This window comes from Fusarium solani (genome assembly GCF_023522795.1).
Source record: "Fusarium solani strain SB1 chromosome Unknown bctg00000006, whole genome shotgun sequence".
Classification (NCBI taxonomy): domain Eukaryota; kingdom Fungi; phylum Ascomycota; class Sordariomycetes; order Hypocreales; family Nectriaceae; genus Fusarium; species Fusarium solani.
This window is the reverse complement of record NW_027072151.1, coordinates 2982578-3009735: the sequence shown is the minus strand read 5'-3', so window position 1 is coordinate 3009735 and position 27158 is coordinate 2982578. Positions and strand designations below refer to the sequence as shown.

Genomic DNA, 27158 nt, shown 5'->3' with positions numbered 1-27158 from the left:
GAGCCGAGTTGCGATTTTGCGAGCTTCAAGTTGACGCGCCTGCCTCGAAGTCCCCGTGAAATCTAGAAGGTACGTACCTTCGTGCCTTCCGCATCACGCCCCACTGCCCTCGAGTGCTGCGAAGAAGACCATTGTTAACAGCACCCTTGACGATTGAAATGAGAAGCGTATTTTGACTACCACCTACCTAACAAGCATTTCCCTTAACATCAGAACCTTGCAGTGACAAAGAGGCAAAGCTCGAGTTATGCAAAGATGCAAGCAAAGATTGAGGAAAGACCATGCGCAACGCTACCATCAGAGCAAGGCAATTCAAGTATCATGAAGCACTTGGCCTGTCAGTATCCGCGTGTGCCAATTTGCAACTCGAGCCCAGATTCTTCCTGCAGTTCTTGGGCTTTAAGTCGAGTTCTTTTGACAGAGATTGCCAAGGTCCTGGGCCCAACAGAAGAAGAGCTATACCACTCTCAAATCAGAGACTTGGGAGACGGTCATGTCACTTACACGCCAAGCCACAGGGAACAGACTCTGCCGTCCCACGAGAAGATACCAGATGAGGAATAATGCAGGTCGCCGAGACGGCGTATTGTCTACAGTTACATCACCAAAAGTTACCACCCAGAAACGCCAGCAAGAGCAACCCCATCCAGCGACAGCAAACTCCAATATCATAATCAGCAAGCCTCCCACACGTCCTCTTGTTCTTTCGAGTCTTGACTTGTGTCGTGCACAAAAAATAAGCCGCCTTTTACTGTGGGAGTCCTCCCATATCTAGCATGTGACCCATCTTCTCAATCTGCAGTTGTCAGTTAGTGATTGTTGACCCATCATAGAAGTTGTAGTCGACTCACCTTCGTCTTGAGGTATCCCTCCACCTCTTGGCTCCGGAAACCTCCCCTTCCCCTCCAAGACAGAGGCACCATGGCCACACGCTCCTTGACCACAACCTCCCGGTTAGGACCCTCGACCGCGCGGATCTTGTCGGGGTTGTTGGTCAGCAGTCGGATATCCTTTTGGCCAAGATCCAACAGCATGGCTGTGGCCAAACCATAGCTTCGAGCATCGGCGGGGTGTCGCAGAAGCAAATTCGCCTCAACAGTGTCCGAGCCAAGGTCCTGGAGGTTGTACGCCTTGAGCTTCTCGCCAAGACCGATTCCGCGTCCTTCTTGTCGCAGGTAGATGATAATACCGCCGGCCTTGTTCTGGCTCATAAGGCGCGCAGCTTCGTCGAGTTGCTCGCCACAGTCGCATCGCGCTGACCATGCTGTCTCGCCTGTGTAACACTCGGAATGGATTCTGACAAGAGGGACCTGTCGCGATGACGCTTCTCCCGTTGGTGTATTTGCTCCACTCATACCACTGGTTTCCCGACCAGGAAACAGTTTGCCTGTGTATGCGCCACGCACCATGCGATCCATCTCGGTCTCACCCTCTTGGGGAGCATCCAGACTCTTACTTCTGATGTCATTTCCAAACACAATGGCAAGGTGCTCCTTGTTATCGACATTGTTGGTGTAGAGATGCAAAAACATCTCGGTACCATTGACTGTGGGAATGCGGGCGCGGACAACACACTCGACATGTGGCAGAGTCTCAAGCAGCTTGGGCCGCTTGGAGCCGCATCCTCCCGAGGCAATTGAACTATCAACAGGAACACCACGAGGTCCAGGAGTCGCAGGAGTCGATGTTCCGGGCGTGCTTGGCGGCGTAAAGGCGGGCGACAGCAGGGACGGCGGGGGCGGTTGGCCGATGGGGGTCTCGGGGCCCTCGGCGTGAGCGGAGACGGAGGCGGAGGTGGAAGTGGAGGGAGCGGGGGAGAGGGACAAGTCTTCTATAGACTGCTCAAGGGTTCGACCACCGACTTCATTGTACGACGGGGCCTTTTCGTCGGCATTCTGTGTCTTAGGGGAATAGAAGGAGGGGAGAGCAGTGCTAGAGCCCGCCGGTGAGCCTGACATGGCATCAGACGGCATGTTTTGGCTTGAGGCGGGCAGGTCGGCGCCGCGATCGGATTTTGGAGGGGTTCGAAGGGTCGTCGAGTCGCAAGTTTTGTCGGGTCGAGGGCGGCGGTCGCTAGATGGGCATTGGCCGGCGTGAGGTGTCGCAAGGCTGCCGAGGGTTGGGACTCGGTAGGCAGAGGTACAGAGAAGTTGTGCGTCGTAGGTTGTAGGGAAACAATAGTCAATTGAGCGGCCCAAGTTCAACGATGGCGATAGTTTGCGGAACCATGACTTGATGGCCGGGTGAGTGGGGTTCAAGGGTGCAAGTGCGGTGGTATCATATTAGTCATCCGCGATATCCATCCCGCGCGGTTACTTCCAGGTTTAACAATGCTCGTGTGCCGGGCTCCGTAGAGAACCTTGAATTAAGCCGTTGAATCCGACATTTTGGTAGATTGTCCGTCTGCCTCCTACGTAATTATTTGACACAGTCAGATTTCTCTCGGCTGACGGCAGTCACCGCTACAACAGCCACTGCGCAACTGTCACGATATACAGTGTCTCCGGCGTGGGGAACGAACCCCGACCTAGAGAGAACCTCGGCGAAGGCGGCCGATGGGGACCGAAGCCGGCACGTGGGGCGCCGTTAAGTCTCTGTAAGCATTTCCAATCGACCAATCGTCTGACTCGATGAGAGGCGGATTTTTTTCGGTGTTGGATATTGATTATCAATGATGGGGATGTCTAGGGTAATTCTTGAGAGTATAAGCATTTTTAAGAGTTTTATTACACAGCGCAACATGATGAACACTTGTTCTTTGTCATGGTAGTAAAGCGAGGAGATGCTAACAATGAGAGACCACATGGGGTTAACATACGACCAGAGTTGTCCCTGTCCAGTTTGACGGTCCGTGTTGCGTGGGAGACTTTGAAGACAGACGATATATTCGACTTCCCTCTTTGGGCCATTTCACGGATACAATAATTGGCAGCTTACACCGTAAGCTGTCCATACACAAGCCACAACACCACATCTCATATCTGTCCAAAAGGCTTGCGATAATCCAATAAAGAGACGAAAGCAAGGAAACATGGCGCAGTGATGGATCGTTAGACATGACGAAGCTGGACGGCGTCATATATACTCAATGAAAGAGCATACAACTCGGACGTGAGCCTCGACAGCGCAAGAACCTCAGAGTCATCACATCGCTCCTTGCCAAGCCGAGAATTTCCTTTCTCACAGGAAAAAAAGTATCGAGTATGGCCCGTCAGGAACACAGCTGTTAACACAGCTTTGACATGAAACCAACCACTGCACAACATCGCACCACATCGCCCTCGTCCGTTCAAAAGCCCATCTCCGTTTCACGAACCATCAAGACGGTCACAGTCACCGTTTAAACCTTCTCCCCATCACCTCACCTCGAAACCGACACCGAACCACCTGACCGCTACGTTACACCTCCCAACCCCAGCGGCGTCCCGTCCCAAGAGAAGGGATGAGACACCCCAGCCCTGTTTGACGCAGGTACAGCACATCTAACCCCTGGGCGACACTTAGACGCCGTGTCGAAGCGCTTGCGGCGTTTTTTCTCTCCCCCGTCTCATCTTAATTGTCCCGTCATCCTTCCCAGCCCGGCTGCCAGATCGCACGGGAAAAAAACATGGGTTCAGGTTCCTCCCGGGGTGCTACCCCAACCTTGCCGAACCGACAAGTCTGTTTCACATCTTGGTAGGACAAACTCTGAGCGAAAACCCTAGATCTCGAAAAACTGCGTGGTCTGTTCTCGTTGGTTACCCGTGCGATCTTTGACCGTCAGGCTCTCTTTGTGTGTTTGAAGTTGGGCCAAGTCTAGCCAGCACATCCCATCACAAGATCAGTTTTCCACAAGGCCAAGCGCTGATCATGCATGGACAACAAAGCAACTCGCAAAAAAAGGTTCGGCCAAGGCAGAAAACAAACATCTTTTAATTAAACGTTTCGTTTCAAATTCCCTCGTGGCCGATTCTCAACTGCACATGAATCCTTGGTCCTGCACGTCCTCATTGGCCAGCCACCCCCCTAAGCGCAAACGTTGGACCAGGTACCTGAAAAAAAAGAGTTTGGCAAGGACCAAGCTCCTGGGAGAACCACAGGAGGTGAAACTTCCTGGCTGACCGCTCTCGTGTGATTCGTGAAAAAAGTCGAAAGGGCCTCAAGAGGGGGAAGCGTCAAAAAGCAAAGGGCTGAGGAGAATAGCGGGGGTGTAAGGGGGAGGGCTGAGAATAGGGGTAAACTTGAGAGCCTGCTTACACCAAGCCGCTAAGAAAAAACGACAGACGACTTATCACGCATGAGTGACGTTTCAAGCAGAGAGTGAAAGTGCATGTGAAGTAATGTGAAATGGTATTGACCTTGTTTCCATCAAAGTATGTACATGAAGCGAATGAAATGACAAAAACAAAGTCTTCTTTTTTCCTGTATCCTGTGTATCCTTCCCAAGTTTTCATATCGGTCGTAGCGAGTGGCACACATCCTGGCTTTCACCAGGACGGCGGGTTTCTTCTATTGTGATCATCATTCAATGAGACCAAAATGTTCCAACAATCCTGTCTTGTCCCTTTACAGAGCAGCGACCTTCTTGCCAGTGCCGTAGAGGATGTTCTCGACCTTGAGGTTGGTCTCCTTGACGGAGCCGAGACCGCTGGGGCACTGGGGCTGGTTGCTGACGGCGAGGTTGAGGTGGCACTTCTCATCGACACCGTGCTTGCAAACGGGGTCGTTGATGTTGTAGAGGGCGTAGTTCTGGGCGACCCAGCTCTTGGGCTCGCTGAGGCAGGAGGCGACATAGTTCATGCTGTTGGCAGCGGCGAGGGGCAGCTTTCCGTCGTCCATGAGGTCCTTGCAGTTGGAAGCATCGACATACTCGTAGTTCATGGCAATGCCACCACCCATGTGAGGGTCCTTGGTGGCAGAGCTGCCGAAGCCGAGGTAGTTCCAGGCATCGTAGGAGATGTCGTGGGCACCACCGGAGGAGTCGATCTTGAGGAGGTAGACGGAGCGTCCCTCGTTGGAGACCTTGACGCAGATGTTGTTGCAGTCGACGCTACCGGGCCAGTAGGCAACGCGGTTGGTGTTGATCTTGCATCCCAGGACACCAATGCTGCTGGAGTACTGGTCGTGGGGAGTGACGCTGGCAGAGCCAGAGGAGCCACGGGGAGCAATGGGGCTGGCAGCGATCAGGGTAGCCGAGGCGGCGGCGAGGACGGCGGTGAACTTGGCAAACATTTTGGCTGTTTGGTTTTGGTGTTTTTGTAAAAAGTCTTGTGAAAAAGCTTTTGTACTGGTTGAATGGTATAGTTGGAGACTGGCTCGACTTGCTTTTCTCAACGCACGGCGGAGAGAATAAAAGAATGGACAAGTGAGTTGTGTAAAAGGACTGATCTCAGATCAAGGTCTGTTTTTGGCGACGGCCAGCCGAGGGAGTGACGAAGAAGATTGGAAAGGAAGGAATATCACGAGAGAATGTCTTGAGGTGATGATCTAGAAGAAAGGGAATGCATCTGGGGTGGAGGTGATGGACCTTATATACATGAGATCGACTCTGGGGGTGTGGGTGAGCAGCCCACGGTCCATGGAGGAGGTTTGCGAGGGCGGAGACAAAGAACCTACGCACAGCTCACACGCATCGAGGCGAAACAGATCCAATGCCGACTTGGACGACGCCGAGAGAGTGACCGCTCCGCGGGCAAGGGTGGAACTGCCAAGTCGAGCAGGGCAGATTCTCGGACCCCAGAGTCAGGCTCAAGAGTCAGGGAGGGCGGCTCCATGATTCGAGATGCCGACCCCCGGTAGCATGTCGCTAGTCAAAGGGGCAGTGACGGTTTGTTCGATTGGCCGTGGAAGCCATGGAAACAGAAGGGCAGACTCGTGGGAAGAGGAGGCGACGTGGACCCGCTCGGCACGTTGCCGATAGGGATGGGACGGTGCAGCTGCTTCGGATGAAAATCCTCATAGCCTGATGGAGTCATGAAAGGCTTCTGATGGTGTGCAAGGCCCAAGGGCAGCCAGTGGCAGGCGACTCTGCCTGTCTCTGGCATCCTCCGTCTTGCTGGCTGCCGGGAGGGCTTCCCACCCACGCGCCGACCGTCCCCTGGCAGAGGAAAATGGCTCACTCGCTAGGCCTGGATCTGACTAGGCCACTCCGGGCTGCCATCCCTCTTTGCCAGGCACGGTGCGTTAGTCAGGGCCCGACACGGCGGCAGACGCACGCACTCAAAGGGCCTGGAGCGCCACGGGCCAGGGTTGGGGTGATGGGGAGGTGCTGTGAGCAGGCCTCTGACTGGGCGGTTGGGCCACCTTGTGCCTGGCGATGCCACGCTGTACCTGATTCCCGTCAACCTCCCTGTCTGTGCCTGGCAATCCCGGCCCTTCTGTGTGGCCTCCATGTTTCTGAAGCACCTGGGAGCCGCCAGGGGAAACACAGCAAACAGATTTTACCCCTGCAAGAGCCGCTGCTTAATCGCCGGGCGGTTGAATCGATCGGTCGATTCGAGTTGCAGAGTGTGGTGGATTGACGTTGTATTCGTGGACTCCGTTTTCCCAAGGGCAAACGCCAGTAGTCAACGAACGAGGAAACGGACGAGAAAACTCTTCAGTCTGCGGACCCGCGACAGTCGGCGCGACTAACAACCGCGTGTCCTGGGATCGTGGAGTCGTCTTTCTTACTGCCTGGCATTGGCATGGATGGTTGCCTGACAGCCTGCTTTGGAGGAATCTGACACTGTATGCGAGCGACAGCGTCAGCACGGAGGTCGCACTGATGGCTGGTGGTGATGCCTCAGGCATAAGAAGAGAATGCAGTGGAACGGTGGATCGGTGGAAACGGCCTAGACGGAGATGGGCGAAAAACAGCGAGGAATCAGAGACGGTCGGGTGCGCAACAAGACTTGGCTTGTTTGTCAACAAGAAACAAGAAACAGCGCTGGCGCTGCCAAGCACGCCGGACACCGAACGAGGCGGGCTTTGTTGAGCTGGCTGAATCTCACGATGCCCATGCCTTGAGCCGCCCAGCCACGAAGTTGCGGGCGTGGACACGGGAAGCCGATAAGCTTGTTTCGATTTGCGGAGGCTGGATCTGTCTCATCTCACAATCAAGCCATGGCAAAGGACTGGGCATCTATTGACGGGAACCTACTGAAAGTGCAGTCAATAGACAATAGAGAGGTGCGATGGTGGGATTCACACAAACACGCCTCGCAACCCGCCACGTAGCCAGCAGCAGGCTGTCTCATCTTCCCGCCCAGCTGACGCCTCTACCTGTATGTCAGTGTCGGCATCTCACCTCGCAAAAAAAAGAAGTGAAGGCGGCTTCATCAAACCGCCGTCTCTGGCCATGTTAGTTGCTGCAACCCTGCCTTGCCCAATTGGTCCACACGGTCAGCCAAGGCGTTATCCCGTCTTCCGCGCTGCTGCTGAGTCGGTGAGATATTTCTTTCTTTCCTCTTTTCCCTCTTCCGTCTCATACTGTGCGCAATTTTTTGCTTCTTGGCCCTTGAGGCAGTGCCCTGTGGGTTTTGGTTGAAGGGCAATGGCCTCGGATCAAGGTTTGTAGAACAATTTAGTGGGTTTTGGACGTCCTCGGGGCCTTTCTCGCTGCTGCTATCCTACAATGCCCACTCAGAGGTCTTGTTCTCTTCTCAACCAAACCCACTCACACTTCTTTTCAACTTGACGTGCCCACACACATGGAGATCGAGTAGAGCTCCCAGCCTCCAGGTCCATCCACTGTGTCCGTGCCTTGTCAGAAGACGGAAGGAAGGGAGAAAACTCTTCCCGTCGATTCTCATTGGATCTCGGGGTCGGGGTCGGGAGTTTTTAGCGGTGGCTGAACCTTGGCGAGCGGATCCCCTGAGGTCCTTTCAAGCCTTGAAGGCGGAAGAGGCACCGCCATTGACAGCCAACACCACATGGCGGCGTTCTGGCAGTTTTTTTCTTTGAAGCTTCTTTCGTGGATCAGGAGAAAGCCTCTGATTCAAAGCCTGTAAAAGTCGGCTTTATTGACTAGAATAGACATGAAACCGCCCCAAACTGACGCATCACCACATGGCTGGCAACCCTCCATCAGACGTTGACAATGACGTTGCCTCAGAAACAAACGGTTTTGCCTCCCTTCCTGGTGTCTTCCAGAAGAACTCTGAGTCTCTGTCGAAATAGAGTTTCAAACGCTCTCCATTCTCCTGTTTCCCGGGAATTCGCCAGTGTGCGCGCCTGTTCACATTCATTCCGTTGCCTACACCTCGACCGACCGTCACAGACGCCGTCACACGCGCCGTCTAATACGCCATTGAGAACAACGCCATGCTTTGGTTCTTCGTTACGGTTCTGCAGGAAACTTGACTATGCAGGCTCGATAGTTTAGGCTCCACATGGCCTTGCCTTCGTTCGGTCTTGATGGCTTCGAGTCAGTTGCCTTTTCGCCTACGATATTCGCGCGGAACTGACTACTACACTCGGTTGATAAGACCCTCGCCATGTGGATTGCGTGTCCACAGCCCCGATGAGCGGAGTTGAATTTCGTTCACCTTCCATGTTGGGCTTCTGGCAGTAGTTGATGGTCTTTGGAACTCTGTCTCGGATCCACGAACATTCCTCCTTCATGCAAGTGGGACGATTCATGTCAGTATGGCTTCTCCGAAGGCTCGGGCGGTTCATTTTCCGTTCCACGCGTGCGACGGAATTCTCTCGCAGTTCTCCGAGTTTTCGTTCATGTCCGCTGCCCCTCGTCGTTTACCCGATGTTGAGTTCCCCAACACAATGTCATCTGTCAAACTCGCCCGCCAGTATGCCCTACAGATCATCACCAAGATCTGCAGTCACCCTAAGCCTTCATTTCTGGGGTAAAGAGGCATCCGGTTCACGATCGTCTCGATTGATCAGTGATCCGGTGTTTGAAGGGACGGTCCGAAGCTCCAAGGGAACTCATGGATATCGACTCCACTGGTAACGATCCGGGGAAGCAAGATCGCCTGTGCTCGATGGACGAAGAGATCGTCTCTGTTTCGATGTGGGCCTCGTGTTTTGGGTCGTAGACTGGGACAAGACTCTGGTCGACATCGTCAGTCTCTGTAGTCTGGGGGCTAGAACGAGGAGACTCCGTGATCGACTCGCATGTGTTGACCACGGTTCTAAGCCCATCCTCGTAGACGCTCTCGATGTCTTTAGACGACTGCCATTCGTACAGTTTCCTACCCCAAATTCATCGTTGAGTCAGGTCATTGGAGAGAAGACCCCCAACGCTGAGCTGTTGCTCCGTGATCATGCCATTGTGTCCTGGGCTGGGTTGGGTGGTTTTCCCCTTGTAGGCAGGTATGAAGTTTTATGGTGTCCTGTCAAGTTTGTTCTTTATGTCTAATGTAAATAGGTTCGGAAATTCTGTATGTGATGTATTGGTGTGAAGACTTGTAAGAGAGTTTTGGTGGAAGACAGGTGAGGAAGTTGGCAGCAGGTCGTTATAATGACGCAGAATGAACTCATGGAGGGAAGCAAGAGGGATTAATGGGCCGACTGTAGACTATGAGAGGCATTCATTCGTCGAGAAGCTTCAAACACATTGCCCATTGGTGTCATTTGCTCTGCATACTCTCATGCACTGGATTTACAAGTCATGGGTATAGGGTAGGCCATTTCAACTTCACCTCGGTGAGGCCCCACTACCGGCGTCGGTGGTCTCGGTGAACCCTTGCCCGGCGATAATCGATAAGGAAACGGGACTAAAAAATTTCCCACTGGAACTGTCTGCAACACCTGACGACTCCCAGCACCACGACAACCACCGACGCAATGGCGCCAATCGACCACGCAGCCGCCAAGGCTGAGAAGAAGTCCAAGAAGGAAAAGAAACGCGCGCGAGAGGAAGACGCACCAGTCGACACTGAACGAAAGCACAAAAAGTCCAAGAGCGTCGCACCAGCAGATCTTCCTGCGCCGGAGGTTGTCAATGGTGACCTGAAGGCGGAGAGGAAGAAGAAGAAGAGCAAGAAGGATAAGCACACCGAGGAGGCTGTTGCGCCAGCTGAGAGCGAGTCTGCTGCCGTGGAAGAGCCCAAGTCGGAAAAGAAGCACAAGAAGAAGAAGAAGCATCATGACGATGAGGTCGCGGCCCCTGTCGAGGAGGCCGACACCTCTGTCGTAGCTGACGGAGAGAAGAAGAAGAAGCACAAGAAGAAGCACAAGAAGGACCACCAGCCCGAACCCGAACCCGAGGCAGCTGAGCCCGAAGAGGATGCCTCGCCCGATCCTGATGCTATGGACGTCGACTTCGCGATCCCCGCCAGACCCAAATCCAAGTCCAACATCCACCAGCCTCCCGACATCCCCGCGAACCCTCAATTCCCCTTCTTCACCCAGACCGTGTCACTCTACGAGCCTCTCTACCCCATTGGCTGGGCACAACCCGTGACGAACTGCCAGTACCAGCACCTACGGCACCTCCAGAACAAGTACGTGCCCTCGCTGCGCGGTGTGCTCCTAGACTACAAGAATGTCGCCTTTGGTGAGAAGCCTGGCAGGAATGGTGCGGCCATGGATGACGAGACCCCGACGACCGTCATGTCCAAGGATGAGGCCGCTGTTGGTTTCGGTTGGATTACTGCCGATGTCGATCTCTTTGTGCCCAGTCGCGGTGCTTGGATGGAGGGTAGTGTCAACCTTCAGACCGAGGGACACATTGGCGTCGTTTGCTTCGGCAAGTTCAACGCATCGATCGAGGCGCGTCGGCTTCCACCTGACTGGAAGTGGGTTCCTAACGAGTCCCCCGAGGCCCAGGGCTTCGAAGAGACGGCCTCAGTCATCACCGCTGATGACCACGGTGTTGTTCGCCAGATCCACAGCACCGGCTTCTGGGCCGACGGCAGCGGCGAGAAGATCAAGGGCAAGATCCGTTTCCGGATACGCAACTTTGACGTCGGCACTAGCGGCGAGACCAGCTACCTCAGTCTGGAGGGCACCATGCTGGACAAGCAGGGTGAGAAGGCCGTCGTGGCCGAGGAGGCTGAGACGGCCAAGATGCGCAAGGGCAAGAAGGGCGGTCAGAGGCGACAGAGGAGACGCGCGCCCGAGTTCAGTATGACGCGCTTCGCTGTGGACGAGGAGGAGCAGACGCAGGACAACGAGGAGGAGAAGAGAGAGGTGCTGGCGGTGAGCGAGGATTAAAAGCATGGGATGGGACTAAGAAGGAGCCAGGAGTTGTGATACCTTGCTTTAATGATGAACTCTGTTACCACCAGCCTTGAGAGGCGTTTCCTATCGCTGAAAGATTTGTTACAAACATGACCCAAAGACAAAGAAAACTATTCGTATAGACAAGATGATATCCCGAAACGCCAAAAAATGTCCCTCAAAGGGTATATCAAGCCGCCGCCTTCACCATGGGCTCCCACGGCCGTGCCAGATTCCAAAGGTATACCTCCCCAACGGGCTCCTCGCCCAACGCCTTGACAAAGATATGTTGAAACAGCGGCACCGTCGAGAACAGCGGCGCAACCGGTGAGACCGATCCCCTATTCCATCCTGCTGAGAGTCCATCGGTCCATGCGGGCTGCTGCAGGAACTCGTCCACCTTTTCGTGGTACCCGTCCCAGTCGTCTGAGTGGTCGTTGACGACGATCTGGAACCTCACGCCTTGGATGTCCACTGTGATGCGCTGCACTGTACTCGGGAATCCGTGTTGAGAGCCTGAGCTCAGGATCCATGTGTAGTCTGTTTGATCGCCGTTGCTCTCCCAGTCATACCAGACCTGCGTTCCTCTCTCAGAAAAGTCATTGAGCACAAGTCTTCCCTCAGCGTCAAAGCTCAGCTCGCAGTGTCGCGCGTCAATGCCTTCCATCGGCGGGAGGACCACATCGCAGGATGCTGGGTCTGTACCGAGGACGAAAGAGCCAGGACGCTTGGGGGCCGCGTCGAATGTGAGTTGGATGGCGCGTGGAGGACGGCTGGCGAGTAGGTTTGGGAGACGCGAGGTGAGGGTTTGAGATGAGGTTGTGAGGACGGTGCGGGAGATGTTGGAGGGGAGGTGGGTTGCCTTGTCGGCTGTGGAGTTGCGCGCCGTCGGGACCAGCCAGGCGATGATGTTGGACATGATGGATGAGTTGAGTAAAGAGTGTTGGTGTTGGTGTTGTGTTGAGTGAGTGTAGTATGAGTGAGAGGCGCGAGTTGACGATTTGTTCAAACGAAAGAACCAAAGTGAATGCAAGCTGATGATATAGTAAATAAATAGTTGAAAAAACACACGCTGGAGAAGATTGTCTGATTCTGATCAAGTGTCGTTGTGTGTCTTTATATCTTAGGTCAACAACTTCAACAGCCTGCGTTGCGCCGACAACCACTGGCCCTCAGCCCCCCGCGTCGAGCGCGTCGCGAAAGCACATGACGACCAACGAGAAAAACCCCAGAAGCAAGAAACACCCGTTTCACCGCATCAGTCCCAATTGCGGCTGTGGTTACAGTCTTGGGTGCGGTGGTGTTTGACCTTGGGAGCACGAGAGCCAATCATTTCTGGTCGTATTCGAAACGACAGGGGAAGCCACCAACGAGAGGAAAGGAAGAGATCCAAGGCTATACAAAAGAGGAATTGAAGTGATTCATGTTGCAGTTTTTGTTCATTGTGTGTGGGAGGATTTGATGTGGCTTGTCGGGAGAGGCGGTCTTGGGGGTTCATGCTGTGTGGCAAACGTACAGAAGACGTTTTGGACCCTGGATTTGAACAGACTGAGTCATAACCTTGTTTGAGAGGTGAGATATGCTTAACCTGTAGAGTTGCAGTGATGCTTATTCTGATAGTGCGTATTGGTACCCGTGGGTGATTGACATATGGAGGATGTTTCAACGCTGGGTCACCTTTTCTTCATCGACAACCACCTGCAGACAACAACATCGATATCGTTTCAAGAAGTAGGGTGAAACATGTTGGAAGGGGTATTGCAATTGTCATGGCCACAAAAAGTATTGAATACAGACAGGTCTACTTCACTCATAGGCATCCGAACACTCTTGAGACTGTGATCAGCGGCTATCACTGTCTGAGGGAGATCGGATCTCCAGATGGAGCCACTGAGCTCCAGATTCAGCTTGAGGCCCCCGTACTTAAGAGCCAATGGAATCTTGACGTGACTGACGGACACGTTGGTTCCTGCGTTAGGCCCCGAGACTTGACTTCTGATTGATCTACCTGGGTAGAATAGTCATTGCTGTGGAGGATGCAAACACCATACTCTCCGGAGAGAAGCTGCCAGTCTTTGGGAATTAATTATGGCACGAGTGAGATGAGTCTTGGATCGACCGCCTTCTTGTCTTGCCAATTTATCATCTCCTGTCAATGTTGAGCACGGCCGAGTACTCTCTGAGTGCGCAGAGCAGTGTTTAGTTCTGAATAACCACGCCCTCACTTTCAAGGCAGAGGTCGAATTACCTGTTTCTGTATTAGAGGTTTAGGTTCATTCCTCTGGGTACTTTCTTTAATTACCGACTTCAAATTGCCTAGACGACTGTGATCAAGTCAAGCACATCATCATGGCACGGAAGCACCTACCTCGCTTGCCGAAGCAATTCACATCATTGAACACGGAGTCGCACAGAACATGTGTCATGTTAGTACACATTCGTATTTAGTGACACAATTCTCTCGATAATATCATCTAAAAACGAAACTATGCATCTCCCGCCTTTCGGGATTGTGGGGGTATTTGCGAGACTCCGCCTGACCCATGCAACGGCACTGTTAGTAATTCGGTGACACCTCACGCAGAGACGCTAACATTGACGCAATCGGGAGCCCTGGATTGCGCGACATCAAAAGCCTCATGGGAATTTTGCGATGAGCCGAGACGTCTTTAAATAAATTCAATCGTTGAGAATCTATAGAGAGGGAAGATTTACTGTGTTGAGTTCATTCTTGAGTGGTTGAAAGGGTTTAGCAACGGCTGAGGTGATTGAGTTGCTGCAGAGAAGCAACTGAGCTGAAGGTATTTGGTTCAACAACAACAAAAGCAACAACACCAATAGGAACACCGACAAACAACCGCAACACCACCCAACATGCGGTACTCAACCTGGCTAAAGCCAATCTGCCTAGCCAGCTCACTCCTCCTCTCGGAAACAGCACTTGCCCAGCAAGACCAGATAGTCCTCGACAACGCGCCCAAAAAGAACATTGTCTTCATCCTCACCGACGACCAAGATGCGGTCCTCGACTCGGTGGCTTACATGCCGCGTCTGAACAAGCACGTCATAGACAAGGGAACCTCGTTTGTCAATCACTTTACGACTACGGCTATTTGTTGTCCTTCGCGTGTTTCGCTGTGGACGGGGAAGCAGCCGCATAACACCAATGTCACAGACGTGAGCCCACCCTATGGTAAGTCGCCACTGAACTCGTGCAGATTGGAAGTATAGGGTTATTGACTTTGTAGGCGGGTTCCCCAAGTTTGTCTCTCAAGGCCTCAATGAAAACTACCTCCCCATCTGGCTACAGGAAGCCGGATACAACACATACTACACAGGAAAGCTATTCAACGCACACACAATCAACAACTACAACTCACCTTTCCCCGCTGGATGGACGGGAACAAACTTTCTGCTCGATCCGGGCACGTACTCGTACCTGAACCCCATCTACCAGCGTAACAATGAGCCCCCGGTTCAGCATCATGGAACTCACACTTTGGACCTGATTTCCGAGTATGCACACGACCTGCTTGAAGAGGCGATTAATTCAGACAAGCCCTTCTTTGTCGCCATTGCCCCTGTCGCACCGCATTCGAATATTGATGTCAACCGGGGCAGTGGTCCTCCAACCATGACCATCCCGATCCCGGCCGAGAGACACTCCCACCTCTTTGAAGGAGTTCAGATCCCTCGAACGGCCAACTTTAACCCAGACTCGGTATGTGATCTCTCAACTTTAGTGTAAGAAAACCTGCTCATATTTCCCTAAGCCCAGCGGTGTGAGCTGGATCCGCCAGTTGTCCCAGCTCAACGAGACGGCCGTCTCGTACCTGGACGACTACTACCGCGCTCGCCTCCAGGCTCTGCAGGGAGTCGACGAGATCGTGGAGCAGGTCATCCACCAGCTGGACTCAGCCGGGCTCCTCGACGACACGTACGTCGTGTACAGCTCCGACAACGGGTTCCACCTTGGCCAGCACAGGCTGCCTCCCGGCAAGGAGTGTGGCTTCGACGAGGACATTCGCGTGCCCCTTTTCGTCCGGGGCCCAGGCGTTGCCGCTGGCGCCGTGGAGACGGCCGTGACGACTCACATCGACCTCGCCCCGACGCTGCTCAAGCTCGCTGGTGCGCGTCTCCGCAGTGACTTTGACGGGACGCCCATCCCGGTGCTGCCCGGCCCGGGGACCAGGCGCCACGAGCACGTCGCCGTCGAGTATTGGGGGATAGCTCTCGCCGAGGGAGAGATCGGCGGTTTTGGTATGCTTGGCTCCTCTCCCCCTCAGCCCCCCTTTCCCCGTCGTTTCCGGCCACTGACGAGATCATCACAGATGGAAAGGGGCAGATTCTCATGCCCAATAACACGTACAAGGGGGTTAGGATAGCACATGAGGACTATGATCTATACTACTCGGCGTGGTGCAGCAATGAGCACGAGCTCTACGATCTCAAGGTATGTCTGGCAGGAAAGTCTCGTTGAGGTCTGGAGTTGAGGCTGATAAACTCCACAGGCGGATCCAGGACAGCTGCACAACCTCTTCCCTGAGGGCGGTGACGTGACTGCAGGCGTGTCACTTCTAGGAAAGAGTACACGTCAGGTCATAGACCGACTTGACGCTCTGATGCTGGTTCTCAAGTCGTGCAAAGGAGAGTCGTGTATCGAGCCCTGGAAGGTCCTCCATCCAGATGGCGACGTAGCGAGCTTGAAGGACGCCCTGGAGGACAAGTTTGATGGGTTTTACGAGCAGCAGGTCAAGGTTAGCTTCGACCGTTGCGAGGACGGGTATCTGATCGATGCCGAGGGACCACAGGTAGGTTACCAGTATCGACACGGCCTCGAGTGGCATCACTGGACCTGATGCCGTCTCGTGTTCTAGAGAAGGGTGTTACTTTTCTATAAATCATCAGCTATACAACAGTTGGCGATGTGATCGTGATGTATGCTGCTGAATGAATCAGGCAAAACGGGGTCATGAATAATCTTGCCCCTTGAGTCGCCAAAATCCCACGAGTATCCTCACAGATCGTGGCCCGGCCCTTTGTCAGCCCAAGTATACACGAGCTGGGTCCATAAGAGAGTTTGTCGCCCAACAGTGGAGTCCCTCCCTAGGATCATGGGTTTGCTGACGAGAGTAACATGTTGAGAAAAACCACGCCAGGTCCGCCCACGACTTTGTAACATGTCGGGTCATGTGAAATTTCCCACGTGGGTGTCAAGTCCCGTCTATTCGACAATATGAGGTCTCTCATTCCAAACCTGCAAGGAAGCTGGGAGCACGTCATGAAGGTCAGCGGTGACACGGGTGAGAGAAGAGAGTGCCGACAAGGTACCGCGTGGGAGAGAGCTTCTGGAATGGGTCGAGGGCTTGACTGCTTTGAGATTCTTAAGCATATACGATGGGTCTTGAACCTCGTCCAAGCGTCTCAAGATCGGTTCCTGCGATTTGAGTGTGCCTGCCGGTGCCGGTGACCTCTGTTTTTTTCTTCAGAGCACATGAGCAGGTAGTTTTGTTGCCAAGAAGGTCCAAGAAACTCCAAGAGGCTCACAGACAGGAGACACTGACAGTAGTTTTCAAGGCCTTGATGCCCCCCTGAGTGATCCTCTTGCCTCTCATCTCCTTCAACCCATGCCAGGTCCCGGTTGTCTCTTATTCTCTTAGTGTAAACCAAAGTCTTGGCCGGAGTCGGCGCCCGGTCCGGACCCACCGCCGTGTGCCGGTATCGACTTGAGATCCAAGTTGAGATCTCTAGAGGACACGCAACAGAGGAGGAGAGGAACTGAGTTGATCGTAATTGCAGGAAGAAATACGGAAGAGCTTTGAGATAATTATTATCGTGAATAGAAGTGATAGAGAGTGTGGTGGTGTTGTAGAGTCGGAGTGGTAATTCGCGGGCTCCTATTGGATAGAAACGCGTTGCTGCCGGAATTCCAAGGCACAAACTCGGCAGCTGCCGACCTTGAACCGAGAGAGCATCTCACGACCTCAGCCAATTCAAGACAACCTCACCCATCTCGAAGCGCCCAATTGAACCCGCAACGATGGCTTCCGACGCGATTACTGAGCCGCGGCGTACGTACCGATCCCAATTGATTCCCTGGGTTAATTTTCGACGACGAAGACGACCGCTGACCCGATGAGCAGAGGCGACCCGCGAGGAGATGCGCGATGCTAAACTCCCCATTGCCTACCGAGACAGCTGCGCACACCTCTTGATCCCTCTCAACAAGTGCAGGAGGGATACTTGGTATGCCCCCTGGAAGTGCACGGTAAGCTTTTTCCCTCTTCCATGACATCCCGCCGAGCCCAAGTCCGCCCACGGCCACACCGAAACGAGCCCAACGCAACGGTCGATTTCATTTGCCGGGATATATATCAAAAGAACATGATGCTCACACCGAGACCTTTCCCCTTTACCAGGATGAGCGACACAGCTACGAAAAGTGCCAGTACGTCGAGTTCAAGAAGCGAGTCGCCAAGATGGACGAGTTGAGGGAAGCCAAGGGCGGTGCTCGAAGCAACTAGACAACGCACACTTGTGTGACTTGGGATGTGTAGGATGTGATGTGTGATAAAAACCGGTACGACGGAGGTGACACACCGGCACACACAGAACGCACGAGGTCAGTCACCGGGACGTGGGTGGTGGTGGTGCCGGCCGGGATTGTACATATACAATGAGCCATTGCTTGGTTTCTGAGAGGAGGACCGGAATAGAAAAACGGCTTTCCACACACAACGAGACGGCAACGAGAAAGGATGCGGATCCTCCATGGCGTGAACGACCGGGTGTAGAATGGTATCGATGTGCTAATGGGAACTGTTGTTTGGGCCGCAGAGCCTCATGAGGCTCATCCGGCGATGCTCGATCTGAGCCGCACGGCACGTAAAGAGAGAGTCTCAATGGGCCGACTGTGCAAATGGGCCGGATAATAGTGGACTCGGCAAGGGAGGAAGTGGGACAGGTAAAGGTAAAAAAAGGTGTGAGTATGGCAAGAATGTATTGTACAATGTCGCAAGGCCGGAGGACCACGCTGCAAATGGGTTTTGACTTGTCATGGTGGCCGACAGCAACCCTGTCCCGTCGAGACGCCAAACACGCCGGGGCGGAGACGACATGATATTGCGGCGCCAGAGGAGACGAGTAAGAAAAAAGTATATAACGTGGCCCATCTGCTGTCGTCTTGAGAGGAAAGGGGAAAATGGTGGGCAGTCTCAAGTCGAGCGACACTTGAACCCGACGATTCTTCCATCAACAGTCCGACTTCTTTTTGAAAAAGGGGTATTGATCATCGGTAGTTGGCTGCCGCAGAGCCTCAACGCCAGACAGATTGCCTCACTCGCAGCTTCGGCACTTCTCAGCGCCCGACCCGACCGACGATAAGAAGCCTTGCACACCGATAATCAGACACAAGCCTCATCTGAGGCTGAGCGCGGCTGGAAACAAGCGGCACGGCGCCTCGAAAGTTCTACCAGGGTTTGACGGATGCCCTGTGCTTCACACCGTCGTCGTCATTCCCACCCCTTGTTCCTCTCGGGTTCTCCTTCTTGTTTTTATTTCTCGCGCCAAGATCTCACTAAAATGGGAGCCGCGGTTCAATTTTCTTGAAACGCCGTGATCGACACTGCGGAATGTGTCGGCTCAGAACAGACTGCTGTCCTCTACGTTTTCCCTTACTCTTTTGCCTTTTCGTCACTCACGCACTTGATCAACAGTCCGAATCATGAGCACGGCCAAGACATTGCGTTTATTCACAATGACATGACTCCGGCCTACCCGAGTTTCTCTGCCTGCCTGGAAAGACGCCTTGGGAGGATCACTCTCGTCGGCTACTGGTCCGCATCCCGCCCCAGCCTTACGTACCATGTTTACAACCTCTGCGGCTCCCGGCCCCTGCTCGCAAGGACAAAGAGCCGCATTCAGGTCGTTCCAGCAAACTTCTATGCATGTCCCGCAGCCGAGCGGGTGGCTTGGCGCCGTCGCGCGCGTGGGCCCTGGTTGAAAAACCATGACTAGCGAGTCGAGCCACACAACGTGATATTATCAGATGAGATCCACCCCGCCAGGTCCCCTTCACCCTGGGAAGTCCCCGATCCATCAAGATTGCATGATGCCAACAGCCGGCATTAGCAAACTTTTATCCAACGACGGTTCCACATCTGCCGGTTCAAGAGCCTCGTTCGGCATGCCTTGACCACCCGACCAAGGGGGATGACGCCCGGCCCGACCATGACCTTCGGCCGGTTTGTGGATATGCTGCCTTGGTCCGTGGCCAACCTCTTCAGACGAGTGCCAAGAATCTGCCAAGAGACTGCCAAGAGCTCCTCTCATGCTTTACGGGATCCCCGGTGACCAGTAGTCCTGCTCATGAGGATCTTGAGGAACCACCATGTGGATTCTATAACACAAGCATCACTTCACGGTTGGATCACAGCAGAGTATGTGGAACCACTATTTGAATTCTCTTATATAATACTTTCTAACCGGCATCCCGGTAGAAATGAGACATGTACATGATGATCAAGGTAGGTAGAACGGCTCGCAGTCACTTTTTTGTGGTGCTGAGGGGCGCGTAGTATCTTTCACAAGACGGTGAGGCTTTAAACAAAATAATGCTCTAATATTGGCGAGAAAAGGGAAAATATTGTAGGGGGTGTAACAGGGGGGAGAGACCTGCTCAGAAGAGGGCATTGTTGCCACAGTCAAACACACCAGAGATGGAACTTGAGTCGCTGGCCATGATGTCTGTGAGCTCAGTGATGGACGACCAGAGACCAGCAGCGTTCATGAAGAACGAGATGCCAATCAGGAAGGCGTTCACGGCAAAGAGGCAGATCTGCTTGGGGCTGCTGAACATGCAGTCCCAGTTCATGTGGAACCAGAAGACGGCGCTAAAGCCAAAGGTGAACCATGAGATGGTGGTGGCCGAGGCAATGGACAGGATCGAGTCGAATACGGGGATGGCGTTGGACAGGATGAAGCAGAGAACCCAGAAGATGGTCACGAGGGACATCCAGATGGACCACGAGCGCACATTGTTGGTGGTCATCTCGTGGGTGATCTTGAAGTACTTCATGACCTCGACGTAGCAGTACTTGATGCCAGTGTGACCGAAAGCCAGACCAGTAGAGAAGACGGCGGGGAGCACGATGCCGTAGGCGACCTTGGCAGTGGTGGCAGCAGCCGAGCCCAGAGCGGGTGAGACGGTGTATTCACCAGCAAGGCAGTAGATGGCAATGGCAACGATGGTGTAGAAGCCAATGGAGCTAACCTCGAGCCAGCACAGAGCAAAGCCAAAGTCGTTGACGGGGTCAATCATCTCAGCCATGTAGCCGACAAAGTTGATGTTGCCAGAGTAAGCGTAGCAGATCTTGAGGCAAGCGTTGAGACCCTCTCGGAAGGTAGGGTTGCCAACCACCTTGAGGTCCTTGTGCCAGGGGATAGGGGCATCCTCGGGGTTCTTGACGCCCAGAGAGATCATGACGATGAGAGCAGCAGCGATGATAGAAACACAGCATGGGTAACCAGACCAGGCGACGAACTTGGCGGTTCGGGGAGCACAGAGGACCCAGCAGCAGAGGCAGCCAATGCCAATGTAGCCGACAGTGCAGATGGAGTGGCTGGAGATGGTGTTGAAAGCAATGGAGAGAGTGACACTGGCAGAGGCGGCAGTCATGATGACCTGGATAAGCAGACCGATGCCCGCAGTGATCTCGAGGCTCTTGCCGCCGACAACCCGGGTCATATCAACAACGTTGACGACATGTTGGTGACGAGCATAGAATTGCTTGAGGACATAGGCGGTATACCAGGACAGAAGACCAATGCCAATGATGGCGATGATACCAGGAACAATGCCCATCACCTTGAGGACACCGGGAAGAGACAGGACACCGAGACCGACCTGGTTGGTCAGGAGGGCAAAGGTCGTGTCCCATTTGGTCATGTTGCGGAAGTTCTTGCCGCCTTCGCCACCGCCGAAGCCATTGTCGACGGGGACGTTTCTCTCTGACTTGAGGTCGAGCTCGTGGCCGCTCTCATGGCCAACCTTTTCCTTGCTGTTGGTCTTGCTCGAGTCGTTGCCCTGATCAGAAGGGTAGATGGCGTTGGTGGCGTCTTGCGTGTAAGCAGTCATGATGGGCTAATGGTGGTGCCGTGAGGCGTCGTGTATAAAGATGCTCTCTATGTATGATGGATGTGCGAGGTCTATATGTTTCGATTGGGTGTGATGAGTATGTACGGCGCTTGAGAGAGTGTATAGAGTTGATGGAGGAGAGGGAGTGATTCCAGTTGAGGGATGAGAAGGAAGAAGCTGAGAGGAGTGAAGCAGCAATATGAGGGCAGAGACGAGAGAGAATATATACAAGTCTAGCAAGAGTGAGGGCAACAGGGAAGAAGGGACTAAGAGTCGGACAAGATGCTGAGGAGCTCGGCGTTCCCTCGTCAAGCTACCATGATCCTTGGTCCACCGTCCTCTTGCAGCGGCGGCAAACCCGTTGGAGCTACGGGCCCTTCCTCTCTATTGCCCTAATCGGCTGACTAGGTCATTGCTAATGGGGCGGAGGCATTTGCGAAGGCCAATCTCCCCATGGTGGAGCGAGCACAACGGGGAGCGGAGACTGCGGTGCCAGAGAGGATATCGGGGCTCCGGGCGGAGGTGTATCGAGGCGAAGGGACGCGTGCTGGGGAGGGTTAGAACGCGGAAAACCCTGGGGCTCCATGAGTTGGAGATGGGGGAGGCAAGCTTCCGAGGGACAGGGATGGGAGGAGAGGGGAGGAGAGGAGATGGAGAAGAATCACGTCAGGATCCAATGGGGGAGCCCATTGGGCCAGCGGCGGAAAGGTGAAGGGATCATGACGCCCTTCTCCATGGGGGGCCAAGCAGGACAAGCATCAATGGCCCGTGGGGGATGGAACACGCTATTCGGTTCCAGAAGCCGTCATGTTACGTATTGTGAAGCCGTCTTGGACATCTGCTTGGTCCGGTCCGGCCGTCATCCTTGGGCTGCTCGCCCGGGCCGGTTTGGATGAGCGGATCCGAGGGTTTTTGTGAGTGATTTGCGTTGTCTGAGTTGTCCATGATGAGGGGATCACCAACACGGTCGAGAGTTTCGAGATATAGGCTGAAATGTCAAGACAGAAACCCCCAATTGCTTCTCATGTATAATGACGATGAGAGATGGTGACTAGAGTAGATGGACCAACAATCAGTGAGGCAAAAAGCAAAAGGGAACCACAAAATGCGACATGAACCTCAATGCTTGGCTGTTGACTGGAGCAGGGTTCCATTCCAAGCGCCGCCGCGGCTCTGTCGTTGGAACAAACGCTAGCTCGCTCTGATTCGAGGCTGACGGCGAACCCAGACAGGGACTAGACCGAGGACGGAGAACCGAGGTGTCGGGTGGAGATCTCTTGTTCAAACACGCCCTAGAGTGGAGGCGGTCATGGAGGTTGGTTTGCTCTTGTTCGTCTTCTCTGTTCAACAGCAGACCACTGCGCTACTCCCATACCGCGGCGCCGGGTAGAAGCGAACATGTGCGTCGACTCGGTCTGCATGGATGAAGGGTTGATGAAGGAGAAGAGGCGTGATTCATCAATAAGACGCATGATGGATAATCCCAATCCCAGATCTGTGCGAGTCGTTGCCGCTGTGAGATCCATCCGTGGTGGGTGGGTGTGGGTAGCAGGGGCGCCTTCCGGTTTGGAGAATTGGAGAAGACAGCCAAGCCTGCCGCGTTCAAGTCGGGATCAAGGTTCATGTCACGTGTATCTTGAAGAGCCATGTGCACATGGGCTGATGAAAGTCCGAATATTTCCCTTCGTACGTCTTTGTTTTGCCCGTGACATCTTGAAGAAATCACCATTCCCTTTTGCATGGACAATGGCATGTTGCCACGCTTAATTGCACGCCAACGCACTTTGTTTTAGTTTGATGCGTCTTTAGAGTCACTGACAGAGCCACATCCGTCATGAAGCGCCCCTGCAACACCCCTGCTCCCTGCGCGTTTCCACATTCTCCTGTTTTCCAGCTCGCAGTGCCCCAGTCACACGCCTTCTAGTCGTCTTCTAGAAGAAAGAGACTGCCTCCTGAGGCAATTAACGGGCCCGAAAAAGGTGAGACGGAGCCGGGCACTGTCCGACTCGCTCCCTCTTAAAAGAGAGCCCCAGAATGCCAAGATAACTTGACTCTGCTCCTCACCTTTTATTCCTCGTTTTGGTTTTGCCGCGGTGGGTTCTACGAGCTTTTTGATGGGGATCACCAAGGTTACCCAAGCTTGAGTTGCTTGGCACAGCATCATCCTCGAGCATCAGCACCTCACCGGGTCTCGCGCTCTCCCTCCTCGCGACCACACACGGCGATGCCATTTTACGAGAAGCGACAGACATCCTCTTGGAGCCCTCTTGTTACGTACAACGACCCGTAGTCCCCATGGGACACGCTTGCTCTCCCCCGGCGATCGCTCTCAACAATCAGGGGACTCCAGACTTCCCCGTGAGACTCATTCTCTTGGCTTTTACGCCCGACCAAGAATCCCCAGATATTACGTTTCTAGACATTCCTCTGGAAGCCCGAGAGGAAGAGACGTGGCCGATGGGTACCGGCCCGGAAATGTCCCGTGCGGCCACGGTGATGCCGCTCATCATCATACTACCGTTGACCTGGAGCATCGGCCAGATGGCCGTGGTGCCACCCGACGGCAGTCTCCCGCGCCCTGCTGGACCCGCGCCCTTCCGCCCTGTCGACCAGTTGTTACCTATTCTAGCCGCCTTTGACTATGAGCCTTGACCTGGCAGTAGAGCCGCACGAGGGCCACCTAATATCTGGAGCCAAGCGCTGCACCTCCCGTTCAGGCAAGCTTCTCCTACCGCCTCACCTGGATCAGCAGCGTCACCCGTCAATCTCTACTAGTACCGCTTGACTGCCACGACAGGGACATTGCCGGCATCCCATTCGGGCCTGTCCGAGAAATCCCGTCTGCTGCTCCCCCTCCCCCCTGGATCTTGATGCCTGGTTTCGAAAGAAGAAGCTGCCGGATCCCAATCTTCACGGCATGTAAGTGATTGGCGATGTTGGTAATGTGAAAGAACAACCTCCTGCAGAGACGGAGCCCGAGCATCACGGCACCCGGGCCTGAAGGGAACCCCTTGCGAACGATGGGCACAGGCATGACCTTGTTCAAACAATACCAAGCTGCGGTATTTTGTGCATGAACGTGTCTACGCTTGGCTTGCGACTCCGCTCTCGAGGATTCGTGTCATGGATCGTTGGTCACGATCTCCTCATTTCTTACATCTCAACGCCAATAAGGTTTGCACAATAACCACCGCGTCAACAATATCGTTCGGCTGTCCGTCCCTTTCGATCGGCCAGGGGGCCGTGTCAATATTCTGGAGTCACTTTCATGGGTTCATCACCTTTGTTTCTGCATGGCACGGGCGACTTCCGGTTGCAATTCTCATCAGCCGCCGTTATCCTCGATGCCCTCATCATTCCCCTCAAACTCCGCCTCCAAGAGTCTCCGCTACAACGACTTTCATTACGTACAATTCATCCCTTTCCCCGACTCGAGGTCTCCTTATGCACCGGGGAAGCCTTGTACATCTGCATAGATTTGTAACATTGTGAGGGTCTCAAGGGTCCAAAGGGGCCCCGGGTATACACCGTGATGGGCCATGGAGGAGAGGCTCGTTCCGGCTGATTACCCACTTGCCCTTGACTCGTCTCGATGGGGATCTTGGCTATTCCTGGCTCCATATAGATAACATTTCAGTGTGGGAATTCGCTGACTGTTGGCTGCTTGTCAAACCGTCACATCCAGATGTCATTCTCTTATACTCTCCTGGCGCTTCGGCGTACCATCCGGGAACCACTTCTGACTGCCGCCGGGACGGTGGGCGCCGGTAAGGCCTGGGTGCATCGAGGAACGACCTTCCATACGAGGAATAGACTCTTGAGGCTCTGTCTTGGGCATCGAGATGCGCTACTATCGGAAATCCGAACCTTGGGGTTTCAGGCTCCAAGCCGGCAGCGACCGGCTGTGAAACTCGTCGAACTATCGTAACGTTCTTTGATCAGTTCATGGCATGTTGGGGCAGCATCGTGGGGATCTGTACGGCTGAAAGAACGTGAGTAAGAGTTTGCCCTGGGGGCAGGAATTTTGCCGCGAGGGTTGAGTCAACCCACGAAGTATGAGGCCTCCACAGGTCAATTTTCTCGTGGTCCGCCCAAGCATCTGTGGGCATACACCTCTTGTATGGGGCAGGACTTCTCTTCTCCTACTCATTGTTCACCCCGTTCAGCCCCCTCTCCTTTTCCCAACGTTGTTGCCTACATCTTTGACCAGGCACAAGATCTCACAGCAGTTTCAAGACACGGTGAAGTTTGATATCTCGTTCTGAGGATCAATGCTATGCAAACTTCGCCTTTGAGGAGACTGACATTTGATGCCAACGACAGGAGCAACTCCCGCCATACACAACGGGAGAGCATATCGATCGACGACCCGCGGCCGCCGAATGATTCCCTTTCTACATTGTTCTTCTGTGCACAATATTGCCATGGCATGAAGCTCTGTTCTTCGGCTGATATGGTGTTAATGCGAGTCTAAGTGGTCCACCACTTGCAGCCGGGAGCTGCCAGTATGCCGTCCACGCTACCAAAGTGTATGGAGAGAACTCCTGAACGTCCCGAGCCGGAAGCTCGTCCTCGTGGCTAAAAACCATCACCTAGCTGTTTCTTGTTGGAGTTTCAGTGCCTCTGACGATTTCGGCTGTTCCAGGACCAAGCCTCAGTGTGCTTCGTGGATAGCGGTCGGGTGGCCAGACCATCGAAAGTTGCGAGAATGGTGGTCCAAAGCCATTAACGACGGCACCTCCTATCTCACTAGCGATGCCAGCATTCCCGGATGTTGGAGATGCACGACTGGCATATTTCCCACGCACAAATGTGCTGAAGCCCAAGCGGCTTTGTTTGCTCTAGCCCAACAAACCCAAGTCAAACCCGGCAGTCTCGACAGCCAAAGCTGCAGTCTCCTCTTCCACGATCTTTGTTTCAGGCCTTCATTGATGCTTCGCTCTTGTCAAAGATGGCTGGCTATACATTCTCGCCCAAGGTGTTCCTTATATTCTCCATCATTTACCTTGACAAGTCCAGTGAACTAACTTGTAAAATTGACGTGCAACGTGTCGATGATGATGTGCCGCTTTAGAGTCAGGTTCCATTCTCCAGAGGGCAACATTTCCAGCTTCCGCCCCAACACACGGAGCATTCTTTATCCCAAGTAGAGGGTAGAGGCACTTCAGGAGTCTTCCTTCAACCATCATTCACTGGAATGTGTGGAGTTGGACTCTCGTTCCAGCATCAAGCCTCTGATCACCCCCCAACCCTCGCTGTGCGAAGGGAAGAGGCAGGTGACTACTTAAAGGTGCTTCTCGAGCCGGATAGAATATGACTTTGGACTGTGACCTGATAGACTGGTCGATAGGGGTGTCCTAAAATACCTAGTTTCTTCCGTTCCATCCAAGGGTGTCGAATCCATCGATGACCAGGACATTGAAGACATTTCTCTTTAACATCGACATGAATCACGCATGATCTATATATGTGTAACTAGCAAGCGTTTGCGCAACCCTTGTTGAGGCAGCTTCTCTCCTAAACTCTTGAACGTCTGCCCAGACTCTTCGTCGAGATGTTACCATGGGGCGCCATGTATGAAGGTCGGAGTCATCTGGGCCATCCAGATTTACCTATGCTGGGCACAAATAGCCGTCAGCTGAGGCCATTCCCAGTGACATGCCTGACCATGGGGGCGCTCAAAGTGGTATTTGCATCGCTCAACTATAGGATGCGCAGGATTTGCTTCCCGCCATCACAATCCATCGACGGTCCAAGGGCTGGGAATACGGTGATTTAAAAAAAGGCCTTTTCTTGAGAGAAATTGTCTAGTTGTTCCTTTTGTAGCAATATGGATAGAGGGTCGGCCTTGATGTGGTCCTATTGGCCGCGTGTCAGGGTG

The 27158-nt window shown here is 53.7% G+C and overlaps 8 protein-coding genes across 8 annotated transcripts; 4 read left to right on the top strand and 4 right to left on the bottom strand.

The window, feature by feature from the left end:
* Nucleotides 1–748: 748 nt before the first annotated feature.
* MRS44_010657 (uncharacterized protein) lies at nt 749–1958 on the bottom strand (the record flags this gene model as incomplete). Its single annotated transcript, XM_046284521.2, has 2 exons — nt 749–796; nt 852–1958. The coding sequence occupies 2 exons, from the start codon at nt 1956–1958 to the stop codon at nt 749–751; spliced, it is 1155 nt and encodes a 384-aa protein (XP_046128311.2).
* Nucleotides 1959–4545: 2587 nt separating this feature from the next.
* MRS44_010656 (uncharacterized protein) lies at nt 4546–5211 on the bottom strand (the record flags this gene model as incomplete). The annotated part of the gene is made up of 1 exon (XM_046271370.2): nt 4546–5211. One exon carries the CDS (start codon nt 5209–5211, stop codon nt 4546–4548), a length of 666 nt encoding a protein of 221 aa, XP_046128312.2.
* A 4554-nt stretch (nt 5212–9765) lies between these two features.
* On the top strand, nt 9766–11136 carry MRS44_010655 (uncharacterized protein; the record flags this gene model as incomplete). The annotated part of the gene is made up of 1 exon (XM_046284523.2): nt 9766–11136. The coding sequence occupies one exon, from the start codon at nt 9766–9768 to the stop codon at nt 11134–11136; it is 1371 nt and encodes a 456-aa protein (XP_046128314.2).
* A 196-nt stretch (nt 11137–11332) lies between these two features.
* MRS44_010654 (uncharacterized protein) lies at nt 11333–12061 on the bottom strand (the record flags this gene model as incomplete). Its single annotated transcript, XM_046284524.2, has 1 exon — nt 11333–12061. The coding sequence occupies one exon, from the start codon at nt 12059–12061 to the stop codon at nt 11333–11335; it is 729 nt and encodes a 242-aa protein (XP_046128315.1).
* Nucleotides 12062–14016: 1955 nt separating this feature from the next.
* MRS44_010653 (uncharacterized protein) lies at nt 14017–16001 on the top strand (the record flags this gene model as incomplete). The annotated part of the gene is made up of 5 exons (XM_046281510.2): nt 14017–14335; nt 14391–14863; nt 14916–15402; nt 15474–15595; nt 15654–16001. 5 exons carry the CDS (start codon nt 14017–14019, stop codon nt 15999–16001), a joined length of 1749 nt encoding a protein of 582 aa, XP_046128316.2.
* A 1181-nt stretch (nt 16002–17182) lies between these two features.
* On the top strand, nt 17183–17666 carry MRS44_010652 (uncharacterized protein; the record flags this gene model as incomplete). Its single annotated transcript, XM_046281511.1, has 3 exons — nt 17183–17213; nt 17286–17410; nt 17562–17666. The coding sequence occupies 3 exons, from the start codon at nt 17183–17185 to the stop codon at nt 17664–17666; spliced, it is 261 nt and encodes an 86-aa protein (XP_046128317.1).
* A 2153-nt stretch (nt 17667–19819) lies between these two features.
* MRS44_010651 (uncharacterized protein) lies at nt 19820–21277 on the bottom strand (the record flags this gene model as incomplete). Its single annotated transcript, XM_046284527.2, has 1 exon — nt 19820–21277. The coding sequence occupies one exon, from the start codon at nt 21275–21277 to the stop codon at nt 19820–19822; it is 1458 nt and encodes a 485-aa protein (XP_046128320.2).
* A 2295-nt stretch (nt 21278–23572) lies between these two features.
* Nucleotides 23573–23929, top strand: MRS44_010650 (uncharacterized protein; the record flags this gene model as incomplete). Its single annotated transcript, XM_065620192.1, has 1 exon — nt 23573–23929. The coding sequence occupies one exon, from the start codon at nt 23573–23575 to the stop codon at nt 23927–23929; it is 357 nt and encodes a 118-aa protein (XP_065476381.1).
* Nucleotides 23930–27158: the final 3229 nt, after the last annotated feature.